At 36.6% G+C, this 19,540-nt stretch overlaps 1 protein-coding gene across 1 annotated transcript; it reads right to left on the bottom strand.

The window, feature by feature from the left end:
* Window positions 1–1,649: 1,649 nt before the first annotated feature.
* LOC105054610 (succinate--CoA ligase [ADP-forming] subunit alpha-2, mitochondrial) lies at window positions 1,650–14,987 on the bottom strand. The gene is made up of 7 exons (XM_010936171.4): window positions 14,657–14,987; window positions 12,914–13,123; window positions 10,504–10,674; window positions 10,298–10,421; window positions 5,711–5,772; window positions 3,472–3,553; window positions 1,650–2,001 (listed from the first exon to the last, which is right to left on the bottom strand). Exons 1-7 carry the CDS (start codon window positions 14,888–14,890, stop codon window positions 1,862–1,864), a joined length of 1,023 nt encoding a protein of 340 aa, XP_010934473.1. The 5' UTR covers window positions 14,891–14,987; the 3' UTR covers window positions 1,650–1,861.
* Window positions 14,988–19,540: the final 4,553 nt, after the last annotated feature.

Raw genomic sequence — 19,540 nt, 5'->3', positions numbered from 1 at the left:
TTAAAAAATTTCAGCAAGCAAGAGGTATCGTGGGAATTACAAATTAAGAGGTTATTAAAAGTTAATAAGAGTTATTTTAAGTAAACTAAGAGATACGTAGAGATCAAAGAGTTATCTCAAATAAACTGAGAGACGTATAAAGGTCAAAAAAATCACTTCCTTGATCATGAGGGGTAGTCCAAGGGTCACGTTTATATTTATAAATAGGCGGTCTAGAATATTTGGTAAAATAAAGTCATTGAAAATCGCTTGTACAATTTTAGTATTTATGAGTGAAAATACGTACGCTTTCCACTAAAAGTTTTTTTCTTGCATCTTATTTTCTATAATTCTTCTACCGGCATCCAACAGTAAAGGCCAAGCCGGATACGATAAAGAAGTGCTCCCTTTATTCACCAAAGGAAATAGGAAGTGTTCCCCTTCGGCTCCGACGCCCACAGAGGGGCTGGCACTAGCGGCGACGGCCTCCTGGCGATGGTCGTGGAGCTTTCTCCTCCGGTAGGGCTGGTGGGGAACCCAGGCCTCCAACCGCCCAAGCTTCCCAGGGACGCGAGGTTAAGGTAGAACAAGGTCCGGGTTGACGTCCACCAGGGTCGACTGCAAAGGCCTCGGCATCTCCATCAGCGCCAGGTCATCTCTTGGCTACGGAGCAATGAGCAACGCATGATGCAGCAATGGATGTCGGAGGTGAGGACGGCCCTAATGGGGCGGAACTTTACCGGTTCCCCTTCACCCTCCTCCGATGCTGCTGTCCAATTAAGACACTTTTCCATTGCTTTCGGGGCAACCAATGGAGGCCTTTGCGACGTCGGAGGGCCAGCCCGCGGTTTCCTGGCGTGGTCTTGGCCTTCGGGGCGTCTCTATACGGCGGTCATGCATCCATTTTCCAATGTGTTCTCTCAGTGATCACCGCTACTCCGCGTTGTCGCGCACGGTCACGCTTCCCCCATGCTGTCGAAGGTCTTCTCTGCCCAACAGGTGCGGTGTTGATGGGGTTGCGTGGTTGGTGTACGTTTGAGCCACTAGCAACAAAGCCACCTTTCCTGGTCAAAAGAAAAATTAAAAAAAAAAGTGCCCGGCTCAACCTGCCGATGGACTTTTTAGAAATAAAATAGTTCTGATAATAGTCATTATAGCTATTATAATGAGAAATAACGGATAAATGGTTAAATAACAGCATAATTTCTGTGACTTTACATGAAACTTCAATCTGATAAATGTCATTTTAACCGGATGAACAACAAGAATGCCAATATAAGTCGTTGTGCCCGTGACATGACAGTGGTTGTAATTGGATAATGAACATTATCGAAGTTTTTCATTATTGCTGAACTGAAAGATAAACAATCACAAAAAAATTGCAACTATATGTACAATGAAACACTTGTATTCCAGTATAAACCCATTTATTTACCTATGTTTTGCCGGGAATGAGCAGAATTATAATTATATATATTTTTAGGGAAACCTTCCAGAAAGTCTGCAACCCAAGGCCGTCCATACTGGCACCCTCCTAACGTGGACTACCTAGCTTCAACGTTGCTTCAGGCTTCGTCAACTTATGCGTGGCATCATCATTAATGTTTGACAATGTCCCGTGTAAGCTAATTCTTGGAAGACAAGCTAAAATGATTTCTACAATCCATGCATCCACTAAGAGGTTTCCGTTCAATTATTGAAACTTGACAAAAAACAAAAAGCCTCAGCTTGGATGGGAAAAACAAGAAAAAAACAAAAACAACTTTTGCAAAGAAAATAAGGGGGGTCGAAAATGCGAGCTGCTACCGCCCATTCAACGCAGTCATAAGTTCAAAAAGATCACTTCCTGACATTTCCAGGAGTATAATAATGGGAATACCTCCTAATCTACAAGTCCACGTTGTTTGAAAACGTCAAGCATAGCAGCACCAATCTTGGCTGGGGACTCAACCACTGTAACTCCTGCTTCTCTAAGGGTCTTTATTTTGTCCTGTGCAGTACCCTTCCCGCCTGACACAATTGCTGCACAAAACCAAAATTACACATACAGCTTAGAAAACCAATTAAAGCTAGCATGAGCCAAACATTGTTAGTAATTCATGATCCAGGCAAGAAAATCCTTCTGGAGCAGAAACAGTAATGAGAATTTTTTTGAGCAGAGAAACAATGAGGAGACTTGCTCCGGTTATATCAAGCTTTAGGAGAGGTTAAAATCAGGAATTCAAACAAGTATAATATTGCTGTCCTTACAGATTAGCAAACAAAACCACACAGGGTATAGCTTGAACTAGTGCGGATGGTAATAAGGATGTCACCATACCGAAGTTTGTTATTAATCTGAAAAAGGCAACAATGCCCTCTGCTCCAAGACTAACAATTACAAAGACTGATGAATTGCCTCATAATTTCAGGGAGGTCTGTCATAAGAAAGAGTCAATGCTGATACTAGAATAAGCAAATGCAAGATATTCCTGCTAAGCCCACAACTAGCTTGGACATAAATCAGCATCGTGTTGCTAAAAAACAAAAAACACTGCATCTTACCTGCCTAAAGAGACCCTTAAACCAACATGCCTACAATGCTTGAGCCATTCCTATAATCCATTAGCACCTCCAATGAGTAATTTGCTCTTCCCATCTTCAAAGTGTAGTTTCCAAAGAATCTTCTTTAAAGACCACATGAGACAACTGTAGTATTTCAACAGGCTAACCATACATCAAAGATCGGCATAGAACATGTAATAATCAGAGCTATCTAGGTCGTTGGCATGAAAGTTTAAGATGGATAGTCTTTCTGAATGCTCAAGTATTTTCTCCTACCACATGTATTCTTTCTGCACATAGGGCTCATCTGATATTTTGTAAGTCTAGAAGTTGGACTGAAAACTAGTTTTTTGACAGAGCTAATTGTTTATGGATGTTAGTAGCTCAGGCCCTTTCTTATCCTAAATCATCAGCCTTGGTAATGCTAAATCATGATGTTTGAAACCCAGCAATCCTGAAAACTAATGACATAAATCACTCTAAAAAGATTCCTGTTCAACAACTCTAATCTGCAAAAAGCTGTAAGTCCTTCATTTCACCTTTTTTAATATCTTTAGAAGCTCTTCTAAATTTAGCCAAACAAATTGCAGTTATAATAACAAAGTTATTCCAAACCTGATCCCTCCTTTGTTATGCCTACATGATTTGAGAAGGCCTCCAGAAAATACTTATCCCAACCAATATTTACCAGCCACACCTCACCCCCTCCAAAAAAAAAAAAAGTTAATTTAAAAAAAAAAAAAAATCATGTCTCTGCTATATTTTCTACAATTCTGAGAAGCAATTTATGAAACCTTCAAAGATAGCAGACTGTCCAAGAATGCACATGATATTTTGGGTTCTTTATTTTATGCGCAAAATGAGGTCCTGTCTATAACTTGAAAGCTGCAGTGCAGAGAGGAGACCAGGAAAAATGTCAACAAATTATGTAGGTGATATTGTACAAACCTCCAGCATGACCCATGCGACGACCTGGTGGTGCTGTGAGTCCAGCTATAAATGCAACAACAGGCTTCTCAGTTCGACTTTCCTGTTTAATTTAGAAAGAAACAAATGTGGAACATGAAACATTCCCAAGAGGAGGAAAAAGGTAAAGCATTAGCAACACAAACAAAGAAATCGGTTAAAATATGATATAATAACTGATAACTCCTGGTGCAACTGTAATATTCAATTAAGTTAAAATACAGTAACAGCAAGCTTTAAGCTCCATCTCTATCACCGATGTAAAAGAAAACCAGGACTAACACAGATTGCTGATATAATCTGACTAATTTCTCAGTTTTGATCATTTCATAAGCATTTAAAAACAAGAATTCAGAGCTTACATTAACTCAGAATGTTTAACAGTAGCTAGATCACCAGTCGCTTTTTTTTTTTTTTTGGTTGATGAATCTGGCATATACTGAATCTAATAATTTCTAGGACTACAGTGCTTGATTTTACCAAAATATATCTATTTCTCATGTCTACAACTTTATAATCATAGATGTTTAGACCACCTTAACCAATGTATTAACCCAAGGTATTTATCCATGCAATTAAAAAAAAAAAAAACCCAAAAAAAGGTGTTTCCAATTCTTTTATGCGACAGATCTGAAATACCTTAGGGCATTTCTAGCCATAGCTACAACAAGGATGTAATTCACTTATTTTCTGATCACAACTGCATTTCAAAACCTCTGACTCAGTTCAAACTAATTTGCATGATTTGCGCAAAGCTTTCTCAGCAATTCCAATTAGACATTCACCTTATTCCCTATCATCAATGAATGTAAATTATTTGCTTTCCGAATATAGTTAGTTCACTCAAGCAGTTGTAATTTCTAAAATATAAAGGCTTAAGAACACTGATCTTCATTTAGGAATTCAATAGCAGCAGCCACATAAATCTCTATCGAGATAAGTATTCCCATTTGCTGCAGATTTCCTCCACATTACCCACAAAATTGCCAACATAGACTCTATAAGATCACTTCTCCAGGTTAAGAAGACATAAAGCCTAGTCAGTTCTACAAGGTTGCTCACACTTTTTCTTTGAATAATGCTTACCACCTTCTATCATGACTTCCTAGAGCAATACATTAGTCTTCAACATTATTTTATGCTTCAATCTAGCAATTTGCTTTTATTCTTACAATCAAAACCAAAAAAGAAGAACAATCTACGTTTGGCATTTCACTAACTCATGATCTCCAAATGATAGTCTACTACCAATTAATCCACTTTCTTTTTCAATAATGGCATGTGAAAAGGTAATGCCTATCCAACTGATCATTTCAAAACTATCATTTGTTGATCAACAAGAACTTTAGTCTAAAACATTAAACAAGTGGTGTATGCATGCTGGTGATGGGTAAAAATAAATCTATGCAAACTAGATAACACTTGCAATTATAAGGTTCCGGTTTCAGACTTAAATTCTATAAGAAAGAATTACAACAAAATATGCCAGCAAACAGAGTAAATTCGTGAACATTCAATTCAGTTCTAGAACTCCAGAGATCGATGAAAACATATTTTTCCATGAAGCTGTCTTACAAGGCCTGATTATTATGGCTACATTACAGTTATATGAAGATGCACACAACTTTTTCACTTCCAAGGTATGCCCATCAATATCATTGAGCATACAACAGATTTTGGCATAATGTTGTGGGAGGAACTTTAAGAAATAGCAAATGAACAAATAATTTGTGCCCAACATGCATCACAGAGAAAGCTAAGTATGATAAATTAAAATAAAATCTCATGAGTCCAAGAAGAACAGGTCCTTACTACTAAGTGTGCCCCAAGCAAACTGATTACGATGCTTACAAGTTCGGACTAGACAGTACAGAAATTTTCAGTGATAACCAAAAAGCAATTTCTAACAATGTTAACAGAAGAGCACAAATGTGCAAAGTTGCAAATAGAACAGGCAACATTATTGCCTTCTATCTCATGCTTTTATAGAAAAACAGACAATAATTTTCCATGACAAGCATATATGATAACTTCATGTCTACCTTTCTTTATCAATGGCCTCTGTATTTCACATATCTGTGCTATTTAACATGTAAATACTAAAAAATGAAGTAATAACTATGCAGAAATATTTTAACCCAAAAATTAAGAAAAAAATGAATATCTCCATTATACATAGTTCATAAAAAGTTTAGTCTAAAGAAATTCCAGCTTTATATACCCGTATTAAGGCTGCAGCATCCTCTTCCGCAGTTCCACCAATCTCCCCTATAAGGACAATACCTGAAATCCAAACGATGCAAGCAGCAATTGAAACAAGAAAAAGTGATTATACATTAGCACAACAATTATGCAAATTCATTCAGATGTTGGAAATACATCGTCAAGCACATGCTAGGAAAAAGGCTTAGCAGATAGGGTAGAATATTCATTGAAACAATAATGTTGTAGCAATCTTTTATAAAATGATGGCAGCACAATGATTGAGCAGGATTAAAACCACCAGAATGCAAAGACATGTAAATGAACATTTGTTTTTGTGTCCATGTCCATAATTAAGAAAGTCATTACAAGTACAAGAATAAAGAAATCCATAGCATTAAATATTGATCATGGGTAGGGGTGTGCAAGCAAGCCAATCAAACCGCAAAACTGACTCAAACCACTAATTTCATTTTGGTTTGGATCGGGTTTTTTCTAATTCGGTTTGGTTTCGGTTTAAAAATGTTGGATACCAAAAAAATCGGTTTGGTTTCACTTTTGAAAAACCCGATTTAAACTGAACCAGCCCCTATATATATAGACAGATAGACAGATAGATAAATATATGAACCGCCATCGTTCACGTATATTTTGCCCTAGCCCCAACTGTTCATTGCTTGTATATTTAGCCCATCTCAGAAGTTGCCCATTTAGTATGATTAGAAAAAATTAAAATGGATAGCAGCCCATTTAGCCCATCCCATAAGCTGCCTATTCATAAGCTAGCTCACAACCCGATAAACTGAATCAAACCGAACCGATTCAATTTGAACCAGTTTTTCTATGTCGTCGATTTGGTTTCGGTTTCGGTTTTAGAAAACCGATTCAAGTTGGTTTGGTTTGAAAATGGACCCCAGACCAATCCGAACCGAACCATGCACACCCCTAACCATGAGAAGGCTTAAAACATAAAGGAAGAGAAGATGACAACATTGAGACGTTATCATTCTTTGTAAGGGAAGCTAGCATGTTCTTATGTTTACAGCTTAGTAAATCAAACTAGCAGAAGCCTCTGAACACATTCAAGTTCCAAAACTTCATGAAGTGCGAAAGCCATATAAAACTTCATATCCACCTTGAAATAACAAGACTTGCAATATCATCGGTCAAGAACATCAAAAAATGAATCAATGATGACAAACATTCTGCCTAAGGGCAAATTTAAATCCAGCATGCAGTGTAAAAACAAGTCGGTGAAGCATTGTGCTTGGATGGATAGGTTTAATCGAATAAACATCACAAAAAGTAAATGCAGTTGAAGTTGGATGGATGACCATTTGGCATAAGCATAAACAAAGACTCTCCTGCCAATCATGTAGGTAGGCCAGATGTTGGAAATGATCTAGGAAGGATATATGACGTAAGAGCAAAAAAAAAAAATCAGTTGGTCAAGCAACTTATAGTAAGTAGAGCAATCATGCAGGTCATTTCTAGTCGGTGTGGTTTAAGAAAACGATCAGCCCTGAATTCAATTTGGATTCAACTACATCAGTAAACATACAAACCCATGCCAACTAGTTCAGTTTCGGCACAAGTCCAGGTCAACTTGGACAGGGTTAAAAGACTCAGGCTATGTTAGATTCCCAAGTAAACCAGAATAAAGTTTACAGTTTAATAAGCTTTATTCAACAACTGGCATACAACCCACGCAATGTGCAAGATGCAGCTTTTTCTTCTTTTCCAACTATCCCTGAAAATATAGAATATACAATAGAATATAATAGATATACAAGTCAAGTTATTCTCTAAAATAAATTTTTGATATTAGTATTATGATACGCTGTCATTATACAAAATTCTAATAGTATATGTATATCTATCAATATAGTAAAATAAACCCATACGATGTCTAGGATGTAATTTTTTTCTTCTTCTTCCAACTATTCTTGAAATGCAATATGGAATAGATATAATGAATAGATAAAAGAACTATAATATAATATAATAGATAAAAAGCCAATTTATTTTCTAAAATAATTTTTTTCTATGAGTATTATGATATGCCATTATTATACAAAACTCTGATAGTATATGCATTATAAAATAATAAGATCATGATCCAACATGTGTATAATAAGAAATAGAAACATATTGCATCTAGAGGATATGTAAATGCAATATAGCAGGGTCATTAGTGTTTGCACTTTTGCTTAAATTCCTGATCATAAAAATGCCATAGAAATTAATAAAATATTAGTGTAATCTCATGATCCGCATGCAATATGGGTAGGGTACATTAAACGAATATGGTTGTCAATAATATAATTAATTTCTATATTAATTTAATAATATTAATGATTTTTATTTAATAATGTATAATATGATATTATATTGTTATATTGTGACAAAGAACTGTATTAAATAAGTGCTCTATTTATTATCCAAAATAAAGAGCTCTATTAATAATGTTATTGATATGGTCCATATGGATGTACATGTGGCAGATGGAGAGTTTTGCATATGCAGAGCATCCATTTTAGTGTATAAATATATTAGATGAGGAGTATTTTTGGATTTAGAAAAACTAAGATGCATCTTTTCAGTACTTATTTGGCTTTACCTAGTTAATGAGAAATGAGTACCTTTTTGGAGGAAAAAAAGCTATTCAAATATCCTAGTTAAAATTATTCAGAAACCAAATGGGGCCTTAAACTATCATAAAACAATTGGAAAAAATATGCAATAGTAATAATAACTATGTCCACTTAAACGTGGCACCTTCACAACCACCTTACTCCCCACTTCTCTACCTTCTAAATAGCAGATGTATCCCTTAAAATAATGGAATAAGCATCTCAATACCTCGAAAGGACTAAATAAGATAAAAGGAGAAAGCTCATTTGCAAAAATAAGACCAAACTAAGAGCAGTTAAATGGTTTAGAAAAAAGGACCTCAACACAATAAGCAACCCTTTCACCACCATTAATATGAAAGCCCCGAACACCATGGAAGCTTCTTTTACTGGAACAACCACTAGCTATAGACATCGATTCTCTAGGCTACACAGGAAAACGTCCTTCTGTTTAAAACTTCATGCAGGTTTTCTTTTTTGAACCTATTTGAATGACATGCAGTTCCCTTAGTTCCAATAGTTTTTAAACTCACAAGGGCCAATCTTCTATAAGGAAGACAGCAGACACGGAGCAACCAGGGTATTCATGGCATGAAGTTGATGGGCACCACATACCGAAGGCAGGCTACGACATTAACATTTGTTTTCCTAATAAATACCTAATAGTCAATATTTCACATGATCTTCATGCAAAAAGATAACAAAAAGAACCGTCAATGACAAAGCTATGAAACATGACAGGAATGAACAATGAAAATACAGGTGCATGATTTAATGTAACATCATCAACCTGACATTATAGCATCATTTCAACATCCCACAAACTAATAAATCACCATCTACCAAATGTAACAACATCATTTACAAAATAAAGATGTCCACAATCATACAAAAATGACAGAATAAAAATGTCAACCGTCACATAACATCAACTGCAGAATTTTTTTTTTTAAAAAAAAGATCCATGATCAGATAACATCGTCCCCCAAATGGTGATAACTAGATGGTGACGATTCCATCTAGCAATCTTTTCATTTCTGATGCATTTTTGTGTTCTTTATCTTAGCATCTAGATATTCTCCCCTTGAGTTCTTTGCTTCAGCCCTTGCTAAAGCCCATCAAACCTAGATTATCAAATGATACCTCAAACCATCACTAATTGCAGAGAACCCCCACATAGTGACTTTGTTGCTCACTTTAAATCAAAAATTGGATCTACCTAGACAATTATCACAAAAATCAATTTCAGTCCAGCAAAAAGAAAACCCAAGAAACCTTGTATCAAAACCTTTTGCTATCCCCGCATGCAACCAAGATCCAAAGGTGGAGACTGAAACATGCAATGCCTCACTAACCAATTTAGAACCTCACCAGAACTAAAACAAAAACAATGACCAGTCTATTCCAAACCAAATCAAGCAGAAGACCAGCTCCTTAATCCAGAATTCCAGATGAGCCACTAAAACCATTTCTAACGTTACGTGCTGCTAATCTTGTTGTACATCCGAAGATGTTATGATTAGAAAAGCAAGTGTACACTATATTGTTCAGGAAGCATGAGGTACTGATGGACACAATGGTGCACCCTGCTAAAGATAAATGTGTCCCAAACTGCCTGTTCACACCCACCCATACAGACATGGCAGCACTACCTGTTCGACCCAGATGTAGGTCGAGTGGTTTTAAGGACCCAGCCAACTCTCACCTGCATTGAACTATTCAGTTGTCATTTCAGCTTGAAGCCAGTTCATCAGCCAGTTCAATTATAACTTGTAAACGAACATAACCCTTTTATGTATTTAATTTTAAGCAGGCATCTTCCCCTCAATGTGATAAAAAAAACATCATTTTAATATGCACACAAAGGGAAATAATGTGAATATGATGGATAGCTTAACAAAATATGGTCCTCAGATGGTTGAAAACATAGATAGATGGATACAGGATAAACTTCAGAGTTGCAAATAGATTACCTTTGGTTTGAGGATCTTCAAGGAACCTAGTTATGCAATCAACAAAATTTGTTCCATTGAAAGGGTCGCCCCCAATACCTACACAAGTTGACTGTCCTAAACCAACAGTAGTTGTTTGAAAAACCTGTCATTGAAATATAAATAAATAATGAGCTCGTATAAACCTATCCAGATGTTTAACATATTGAGATAAGGAAAGGTCATACTGCTTCATAGGTTAGGGTACCAGACCGAGATACAACCCCTACATGCCCTGGCTTGTGGATATACCCAGGCATTATTCCAATTTTACATTCTCCAGGCTTGATGATGCCAGGGCAGTTTGGCCCGATAAGTCGTGTTTTTGATTGCTTGTTAAGAGCAGCCTTCACCCGAACCTGATATCCAAAAGGTCACCATACAGGCTACTTGCAAGAAACAGAAATTCACAATACATGAAAGTTTCGCACATCTTAATGTGCAGCAGCTGTGATGCAGTTGGATTTTATTAAATTATTAAGAGATCCGAGTCATCATATATACCTCAAATTGGCCACAGATATGAGAAGAGATCTTGTAACAAAAAAGGAAAAAAGGTGTGAAAATTATATAGAGTTAATGACAGGTACAAAGACCATGTGCACAAGTGCACTGATACAACATATGCGCACACCAATGCAGTAAAACTAAATATCTGCAACATGTGATGTTTACTTTCAAGCACTTGTAACAGATCAATCAGATGAGTGATTATTTCCCAATAATATCTTTCTGAACTATATGGCCTGAGAAAAAAAACAACATAAACATGCACTAGAAAATTAAAATGTCCACTCAAGTACTGTCCTAGTTTGACCATATTGTTATCCATCCCAGTCATGGAGAGAAGTAAAAATGCTAACACCACAACCATCGGAAAAGACCATTAATAACGGCATAAGCATTATGAGTGGTGACTATGGAACCATCCCGAATCACCCAATTCGGGATGTGCCAAACCATACCAGCAATAGACCAAGAGGTTTCCGATATTCGAAATGAGACACCAGCGACAAGGGGCGGGGGAGAAGGAAAGAGAGGAAAAGAGAGAAGGGGGGTAGAGAAGGAGTAGGAGAGCAAGAGAGAGAACCTCCAGGGGCCCATTGAGGCTGCCTGAGGGCCGTTATGCCCGTTGGAGGGCTGGAGGAGGGCCGACAAGGAAGGGAGAGGGAGAAGGAAAGAGAGGAAAAAAGAGAGAGAGGGGGGAGGAAGGAAGAGGGGAGACAATGAAGGGAGAGGGAGAAGGAAAGAGAGGAAAAAGAGAGAGAGGGGGGAGGAAGGAAGAGGGGAGAGAGACTCCAGAGGCCCACAAGGCCATTGGAGGGCCAGAGGCGGCTGATTAACACAGGAGCGGAAACCTCTATTTTATTTTTCTTTTTCCTGAGGATATCAAATGAAGTCGGCAACTTTTCACCCCCATTTTGTTTTGCTTTTTCCTAAGGATATCGAATGAAGTCTGTTGCCGACTTCACTTAATCCTGATGTTTTTAAAAAAATTTTGCTGATATCAGGTGATCTAATCCTCCCAAAAAAAAAGAAAACGAAACATGGGGCTTCTGCCTCTTTTTCGATCGACTGTCTCCAACCCTCCAATGAGCTCGATAGGCCTCCGAAGGTTCTCTTTCTCTCTCCCCCCTCTCTTTTTCTCTCTTTCTTTCTCTCTCCCCCTTCCTCATTGGCCCTCCAATGAGTGCAATGGCCCTCCAGCAGTCTATGGAGGCTCTCTCTCCCTCTCCTTTCCTCCCCCTCCCCCTCTCTCTTTCCCACTCCCACCATCTTTCCTTGTCGGTTCAAGCCAAGTATGGAATAGTACGAGAGCATATCAAACCGTGCCGCCGGCCGACCAATCTGGGCTCCAGTACTAGAGCAGCCAACCTTGATTATGAGTTTTAAGTTTTGAAAGAAGGTGATTATAAAATTTTATCAAGCTCGTAGAAATTAAGAAAAGGCATGTGGTCAGCACAAACAATAACAAACAAGAATCAGCAAGAGAGATTTATTTTCATCTAGAACACTAAAGGAATGCTGTAACACATTTATAATTTATGAAAATGAAATAGGACATCATGCAATAATCCTTTGAATGCAGATAAGATCTAGCTCTTATCATCAAAGAAAGTCAAAATAAAGAACACATCATGATTGGAGCTGATTGTGGTGTGACAAATGAAGGAAAAGATAAGAAGGATTGTTTAGAGAGACCTTTTCCATTCCAATTAAAAGGATGTCAGCAAGTGCTCATTTTATAACTCCAAAAGGTTGCATGAAAAATTTTCATGATATTGCACATGAATTCTTCCATGTATGCCTCCCATATACGTAAACACTTCGTACAGATTTATGTACTTCATGTACGATGTATGCTTCCTCTTTTCTTTTCTTTAAAAAAAAAAGAAAAGAAAAAGGAATGAAGTCATGAACCATAATAAAATAGAAAACATGAAAGACATTCCTCCTCATTCTGTTAGACCAAAAAAAAAAAAGAAGCAAAAACATTTCTAGATATAGAATCCATATAAATAGAAAATAATAAAAGCTACGGGAGATAAGACCACATTCAAGATGAATAAAAAGAAGGTAAGAAGAATGCGCCATTACCATATCATGCTGTGGAATTCCTTCAGTGATGCACACAACGAGATCTAATTCAGCTTCCATCGCCTCCAATATTGCAGCAGCAGCAAAAGGCGGAGGAACATAAATAACTGATGCATTAGCTTTTGTCTCAGCCTTTGCTTCTGCTACTGTGTTGAACACTGGAAGACCTAAGTGTTCAGTTCCACCTTTCTTAGGTGTCACTCCACCAACCTGTTATAAGTATATAGAAAAATATCTCAAATTGAACTATACGACAATCCCAGCAATCAAACAAGAACTTAAAAACTATTATCAATGGTACAAATGTTTCAGAATTTTATAATAAATATACAGAGCAAAAAATAGTTGGTCTTGAGCTACTAGTGCCAAAAAGGAACAACAAGGATGGAGTGTACAACAATCAATTTCAACAATCATCTTAAAGTTCACCTCTTTTAATCCATCAGGATCTTTCGCTAAGTGCACATTAACATATAATTCATTAGCACTATGACTTGAAAATCATGCTACTGTGCACAAATTCTAACCAGTCAAAAAAGTAATGCAGCGACTGGGTTACTAGGGAATTTTTAAAGGAGTTCTTGTGGAGAGGAAGAGCTCAACCTACTGCAGAATGTAAACATTGAGGGGCTGTTTGGATGCCAGGGCTGAATATCCACAGACTACCCATCAAATGATGGAATTTTTCACCTGAAAAGAGGCACGAAAGAGAGAAAGTCTCAAAGAATCTTCCGGCGATTCTTGAATCCTGATTTTTCTCTGATAAAATAAATCACTTCTTAAATGGTTTGCTTGGGATAAAAAATCTGAATAAATGATTCCTTTGGAAGGCCTGGCCTCTCCAGTTGCCAGTCTCGTCTTTTTCTTTCTTAACTGTAAAATTTTCTTCAACTTAATTTATGTATCAGCCAGAAGATCTTATGGGTCTGATAAGCTCTTCCAGCATCCAAACAGGCAAGCAGAATTTGATATATTGTGAGGAGCAAATGAGGCCAAAGATGGAGACTAGGATAATGGACCTCTCTCCTATTTCCAAAAACCTTCTTTGATATCATTTTAAAAAAAAAAAATTCCTTAATTATGATATCTAAATATAAAGCATGGAGAAGAACAGTTCTGTTTGAATTGAGATTTTCGTAACATTAATAAAGAGGAACTGAAAATGTGACACTGCCACTGGAGGTCCCAAGCCCAGATGATATGGGAGGAAGCGTGAAGTTAAGCTGGCCTATTCTATTGCATCATATAACCTAATCCAAATGAATATAAGAACGAAGGGTTGAGACAACTCCAAACCATCGGGAAAGTGCTTGATTGTTATGACTATGGCAACAACCCATCCCATCTGTGACCAGCACAAAAAAATTAACATTATATTCTTGCTCTCACTAACAGCCTAAATTCCTATAGACAAAAGACAGTAAAATCGCCGCCAAACATCATGTTATCAAATGCAAGACAAATCGATAGAAAGATTCAACGGCGAGCAGCTACACTGTCGGAATGCTCCTGCGTTGGTCTACAGTGAAAATTACCAAAATATTATGACGCCCACCTCTAAACAAATCAATTAAAACAACCCATCTTGGAAATAAAATTGGAGAGCAAATCACTGAAACTTGGAAACCAACCCGCGATCCGACCCATCAAAAAAAGGCAAGAACCATCAAAAAAAGAAGATTTATAGGTAAAATAATAATTTCCACGCATGGACGAGGAAATAGGGGGAGAGAAGGGCCGAACCATCTTGGTACCATACTCGATGGCCTGCTCGGTGTGGAAGGTGCCGTTCTTGCCGGTAATCCCCTGGCATATGACGCGGGTGTTCTTGTCCACAAAGACGGCGGGCGGCGGGGGCGGCGCCGCCGCGAAGTGTCGGCGGTACTGGGAGGAGAGAGGAGAGGATACGAAGGGCTTGGGCTCGGAAACGAGCCTGGAGGCGAGGGATCCGACCAACTTCGCAGCCTGGCGAGACATAGCTGGGTGCCGTTTTCCCCGGAAAACACCGCCAAGCCCCCCCTCTTCTTAGGGGTTTTCTCTTCTTTTCTCGCGATTTTAACGCGTGCGCTGGCCGCAAGGAGCACAGTCGCCGGTGCGTGCTAATATTAGCATTGTATAGGGTCTTATATGTAAATATGCCTGGTTTACCGGCACGAGGCTCGTTTTCACATTTTTACAACCATCTCCTCCTCCATTTTTATCATTACAGAGATACATACCGGCACCACGGAAACTTTACCGGTTTACGAAACTTTTTTTTGATACGTACATTTAACCATAAACCTGTATCTTAGTATAAGTATCAGATAAATCCCTCTCTTTGAAGCACTGGTGTGCTATCTGGTATGGTCCGGCGCCGAGCTCAACACATGTACATAAGCATTTGTTATGAACAATCCTGTCAATATTTTTATATCCGGTGATTTATCCGGTTCCAAGCGTCCACGTTGCATAGCATTAGACCTTTCTGGTCTTCCTTGAGTATATTAGTCATTTTCTTATTCATACCTCGCTGCTCCAGAAGTCTGGAACCTGGCCTGGCTGAAGATTTGGGATGTTGATGATAAATTTTATGCTGTCAATTAATGATCTGCTGCAGCAGCATATGTTATTCAAGACGGATCAAATATCCTATCAGATGATGCCGGCAAATTTCTTTCTTTATCATCTGCATCTATAGCTGAGTTAATTAACGACTGTTTGGCTGGGATTTTATGCTACTGCAAACTGGTTTCTGGGCTATAAAATTATTTTACGAAATGATTCTATAACAGCAGTCAAATGGATTTCCATCCTTCTTGCATGTCTTTTAATCTTCTATTGTTTTAAGATATTTAAACTTAGATGTTCCCATCATGTATGGTTTCTCACATTCTTCAGTGTTGGGTTATGGATCCGGATCCACCCATAATAGGTGACCCGTTCTATCATTTAGTATAAATATATTAAAATAAAAAAAAGAGAAAAGAAGTGGGATCGTAGAGAATAACTACCACTAACAGTTATTTTCATATACAGTTTATAAAAAAAAAAAATAACTTCTCAATTAAAAAATATATATATAAAAATAAAAAAATTTACTCTCATCTCTCTCTCCCTCTCTCAATAACTCAACTCTCTGCAAGACGCAAAGAAAGATTTAGGATGTGAAATTGATCGATTTTCATTCGTGAACCAGTAATCACAAGCCGAGTTTGGATTTTCTACGCTACAAGATGTGAGTAGCCATATTCTGATATCCAAATCAAAAGGCTTATGTTTCTAATTTAAACATGATTATGATGGCAATTTGGAATTGATCGGTGACTGGAGGCATGAAAATTTATTTTTTTGAAATTTTTAATGCTTATTGAAGTGCCTAATTTAAGATTATTTTATTTTATTCGTATGCTTTCTAATGCATGATTTTATGTTTCAATCTTGTAGTTGGCATGATTAGCTTTAATTTGACATCTTATTTGCATTATTTGGATGCATATTGAGTAAAATATGGCCTCTCAAAGTTAGATATTTAATTCTGAAAAATTGAAATCTATATTTTTTTGGTCAACGAGTTGCCTACTTTAGGTCTAAAAATATTAGCATATGTAACGAATTTTATATCGTTTTAAAGATGGCATGTCAAGCTTCGATTTGGTATATCATATGCTTAATTTTGTTAAGGATTGAGAGAGTCATGACTCTCCAAAGTTGACTCGTTAAATTTGCCATTTTTGGAAATAGTGTTTTCTAGTTTTAAGTTGCTATCTTTAAGGCTTAAACTTGTTATAATAATGCATGCTTTAGCCTATAAAACTTATATCTTTGTAAAGTAGACATGCAAAGCTTCAAAACGATATATGTTTTGCGCGATCTGGACTAGAAACCAATGAGATATAAGTGTTCAAAGTAGGCCATTTGATAATCAAATTCTAAAATTTTTCTTCTTTTAGGGAAGAACATGAATAATAGGCTTAGTATCCCACATAAACAATTTGGAACCTTAGAATACCCCAATTCAAAAAATTGATAGTGCTAAAGGACACCGATTGGACGATGTGCTTGCGTGCGTAAAATCAAATCCGACGGTGTTTTTTTGAAACTGCTGCCACTGTTGGAATCCAAAAAATATTTTCTAAATTTTGATAATCTAAAATTAGTTTTTTGGACATCAAAAAATATTTTTATTATATTCTATGCTACTTTGGATTGATTAAAATAAATTTTTAATCATTGTTTGTATATTTTATATATGCTAACTATCCTAGTATTTGTTACAGAAAAATTATGATCTTGATGAGGACACCTATAGTAGCTAGAACTCCAACACAAAGACAAAGGCTTCAGATAAATTTTGCATTTCTGATGGATGTTGTCATGGATCCCAACACTCGTGAGAATGATATGGATTGCATAGCCCGAATCTGCAAAGGCTTCTCACCTATATTTGGAAAACCAAATTAGGATATAAGTGCTATTAAGTTGTGATTCAGAAGTTCATAGCCGAGTATGTGAGGAGGGGAGCTAGATGATCTGTTTATCTATCTGCTAGGAAGATACTTCGTAGTGGAAGGCGTATCTACTTAGGAACCCTGTGGTTATCAAACTTGTGCTATACACTTCCTATGGACCTGCATGATAGGTTCCTAAACTCGATCCTATTAAGTGGGTGTTTCCTTAGACTTAGTCCCTTGGTGTTTTTCTAAAGAACATATGTATCTTATAAATATTTATTTTAAATTGTATAGTTGGACAATTTGTTGATTTATTATTTTTTATTATGCTTTTCCTTACTTTGCTTGTTTTATGAACTGGTTAATGTATATATATATATATATATTTTAATTACTGTTATGTTAATTTGCTTCTGTTGCATCAATATGTTTAACCATATTCAATTTAAGTATTTGTTACTTAAGTGGGAGTCTTTGCATAAGAAAATAAATTAATGTAATGAAACATGTAAATATAGATGATGATTGTGAAACTTAGTGATCTTTCAATTACATATTACATGATTAATTATGATAATTTATTAGATTATGTAAAGATGATTGTGTGCTATGCTAGACATTAATTAGTGCATATATGTCTTTCTATGTAGAACCATTTGTGAAAATGGCTACTGCAATAAAGAATATAGTTATTGAATTGAATAGTGGAATGAAACTTAGTGGTGAAAACTATGAAATTTGGCATATGAAAATCCAATATGTCCTGAAAGAGTAAGAGACTCTTGATGTTTTAAACTATGTCCTGGATGAACCTGAAAAAGAGAATATGGCCCAGCATAGAAAGGACCCGAGGCTTATGAGGTCTGGAAGAAAAAGAATTTCAAAGCTCACATTACCTTACTTAGCAGTATAGAGGATGATGTTATGCATGAATTTTGAAAGTTTTATACTGCTAAGGAGATTTTGGATTCTTTGAAAGTGAAGTTTGATGGGACCTCTGTTATCAAACTTAGACAACTCACTATTAAATTTGATACCTATAAGAAACATCCAAATCATAATATGAGGCAACATCTAAGAAAGATGTCCAATATGATTAGTGAGTTAAAGAATGCAGACCACATGCTTATCAATGAACAACAGATTCAGACTGTTATTCGGTCTTTGCCTCATAACTAGGAGCACATGAAGGTGCACCTTACCCACAATGAGAGTATAAAGACTCTCACTGATTTTGCACGTCATTTGGAACTTGAGAAAGATCGTATTGAGGCATCAAGGCTTAATACTGACGTATATATAACTGACTCAAGCTCACACGGAGCTTCTGGACATAAGCACTAGTAATATGGTGGGTATGGTTATAAGGGCAAGAAGTCGAAGAAGCAAAAAGATGATCTTGAAAAACATCAAAGAAAGGAAAAAGGTCCTATGGTTCATCCCAAGAAGAAGAGCAATGCTAAGATTAAGTATTACAACTGCAACAAAAAAGATCATTACGCTCGTGAGTGCAACAAACTAAAGAAGATATATTAACCTTAAATGAGTTTACATATATTTTATATTCTCATATAATTGTTAGTATGGAAACTTTGGAAGTATATAGAAATACTTCAATTTCATATGTAACTGCAAGTATAGCATTAATTGCTAGTTCTGCTTATTTAACTGAATCTCATCCTTTGTGAACTGTAGACTCAAGGGCCACCGACCATGTAGTAAAAGATCGCGATGTGTTCGTGGACTTTCGTTAGATTCAGCATGGAACAAGATGGCTTTACGTGGGAAACAATGCTCGTGTTGAAGTCAAGGGCATTGGCACCTGCAAATTATGTATGCGAGATGGACGTACTCTACTCCTGCATGATATCTTTTTTACTCCTGATATCCGACAAAATCTTATTTCAATTATTGTTCTTCTTAAGTCAGGATTTACTTGAAATTTCTATGGTACTATTTTAAATATGTATTTGGATACATGTTATTATGATTTTTATTATCTATTGGATAATTTTATTGTATTGAATGTTAACTACGTTCCACGTAGTGATATATATAGTATTTGTTCTTCCTTTATTACATCTTCTAATGATGTTGATGTGGATGTATGGCATATTAGATTAGGCCATATAGGACAACATCGAATGTATAGATTAGCTAAAGAGAGATTATTAGGCCCAATTAAAAAAGTTAA

Source organism: Elaeis guineensis, chromosome 2, assembly GCF_000442705.2.
Source record: "Elaeis guineensis isolate ETL-2024a chromosome 2, EG11, whole genome shotgun sequence".
NCBI lineage: Eukaryota > Viridiplantae > Streptophyta > Magnoliopsida > Arecales > Arecaceae > Elaeis > Elaeis guineensis.
This window is presented reverse-complemented; position numbering and strand designations above follow the sequence as displayed.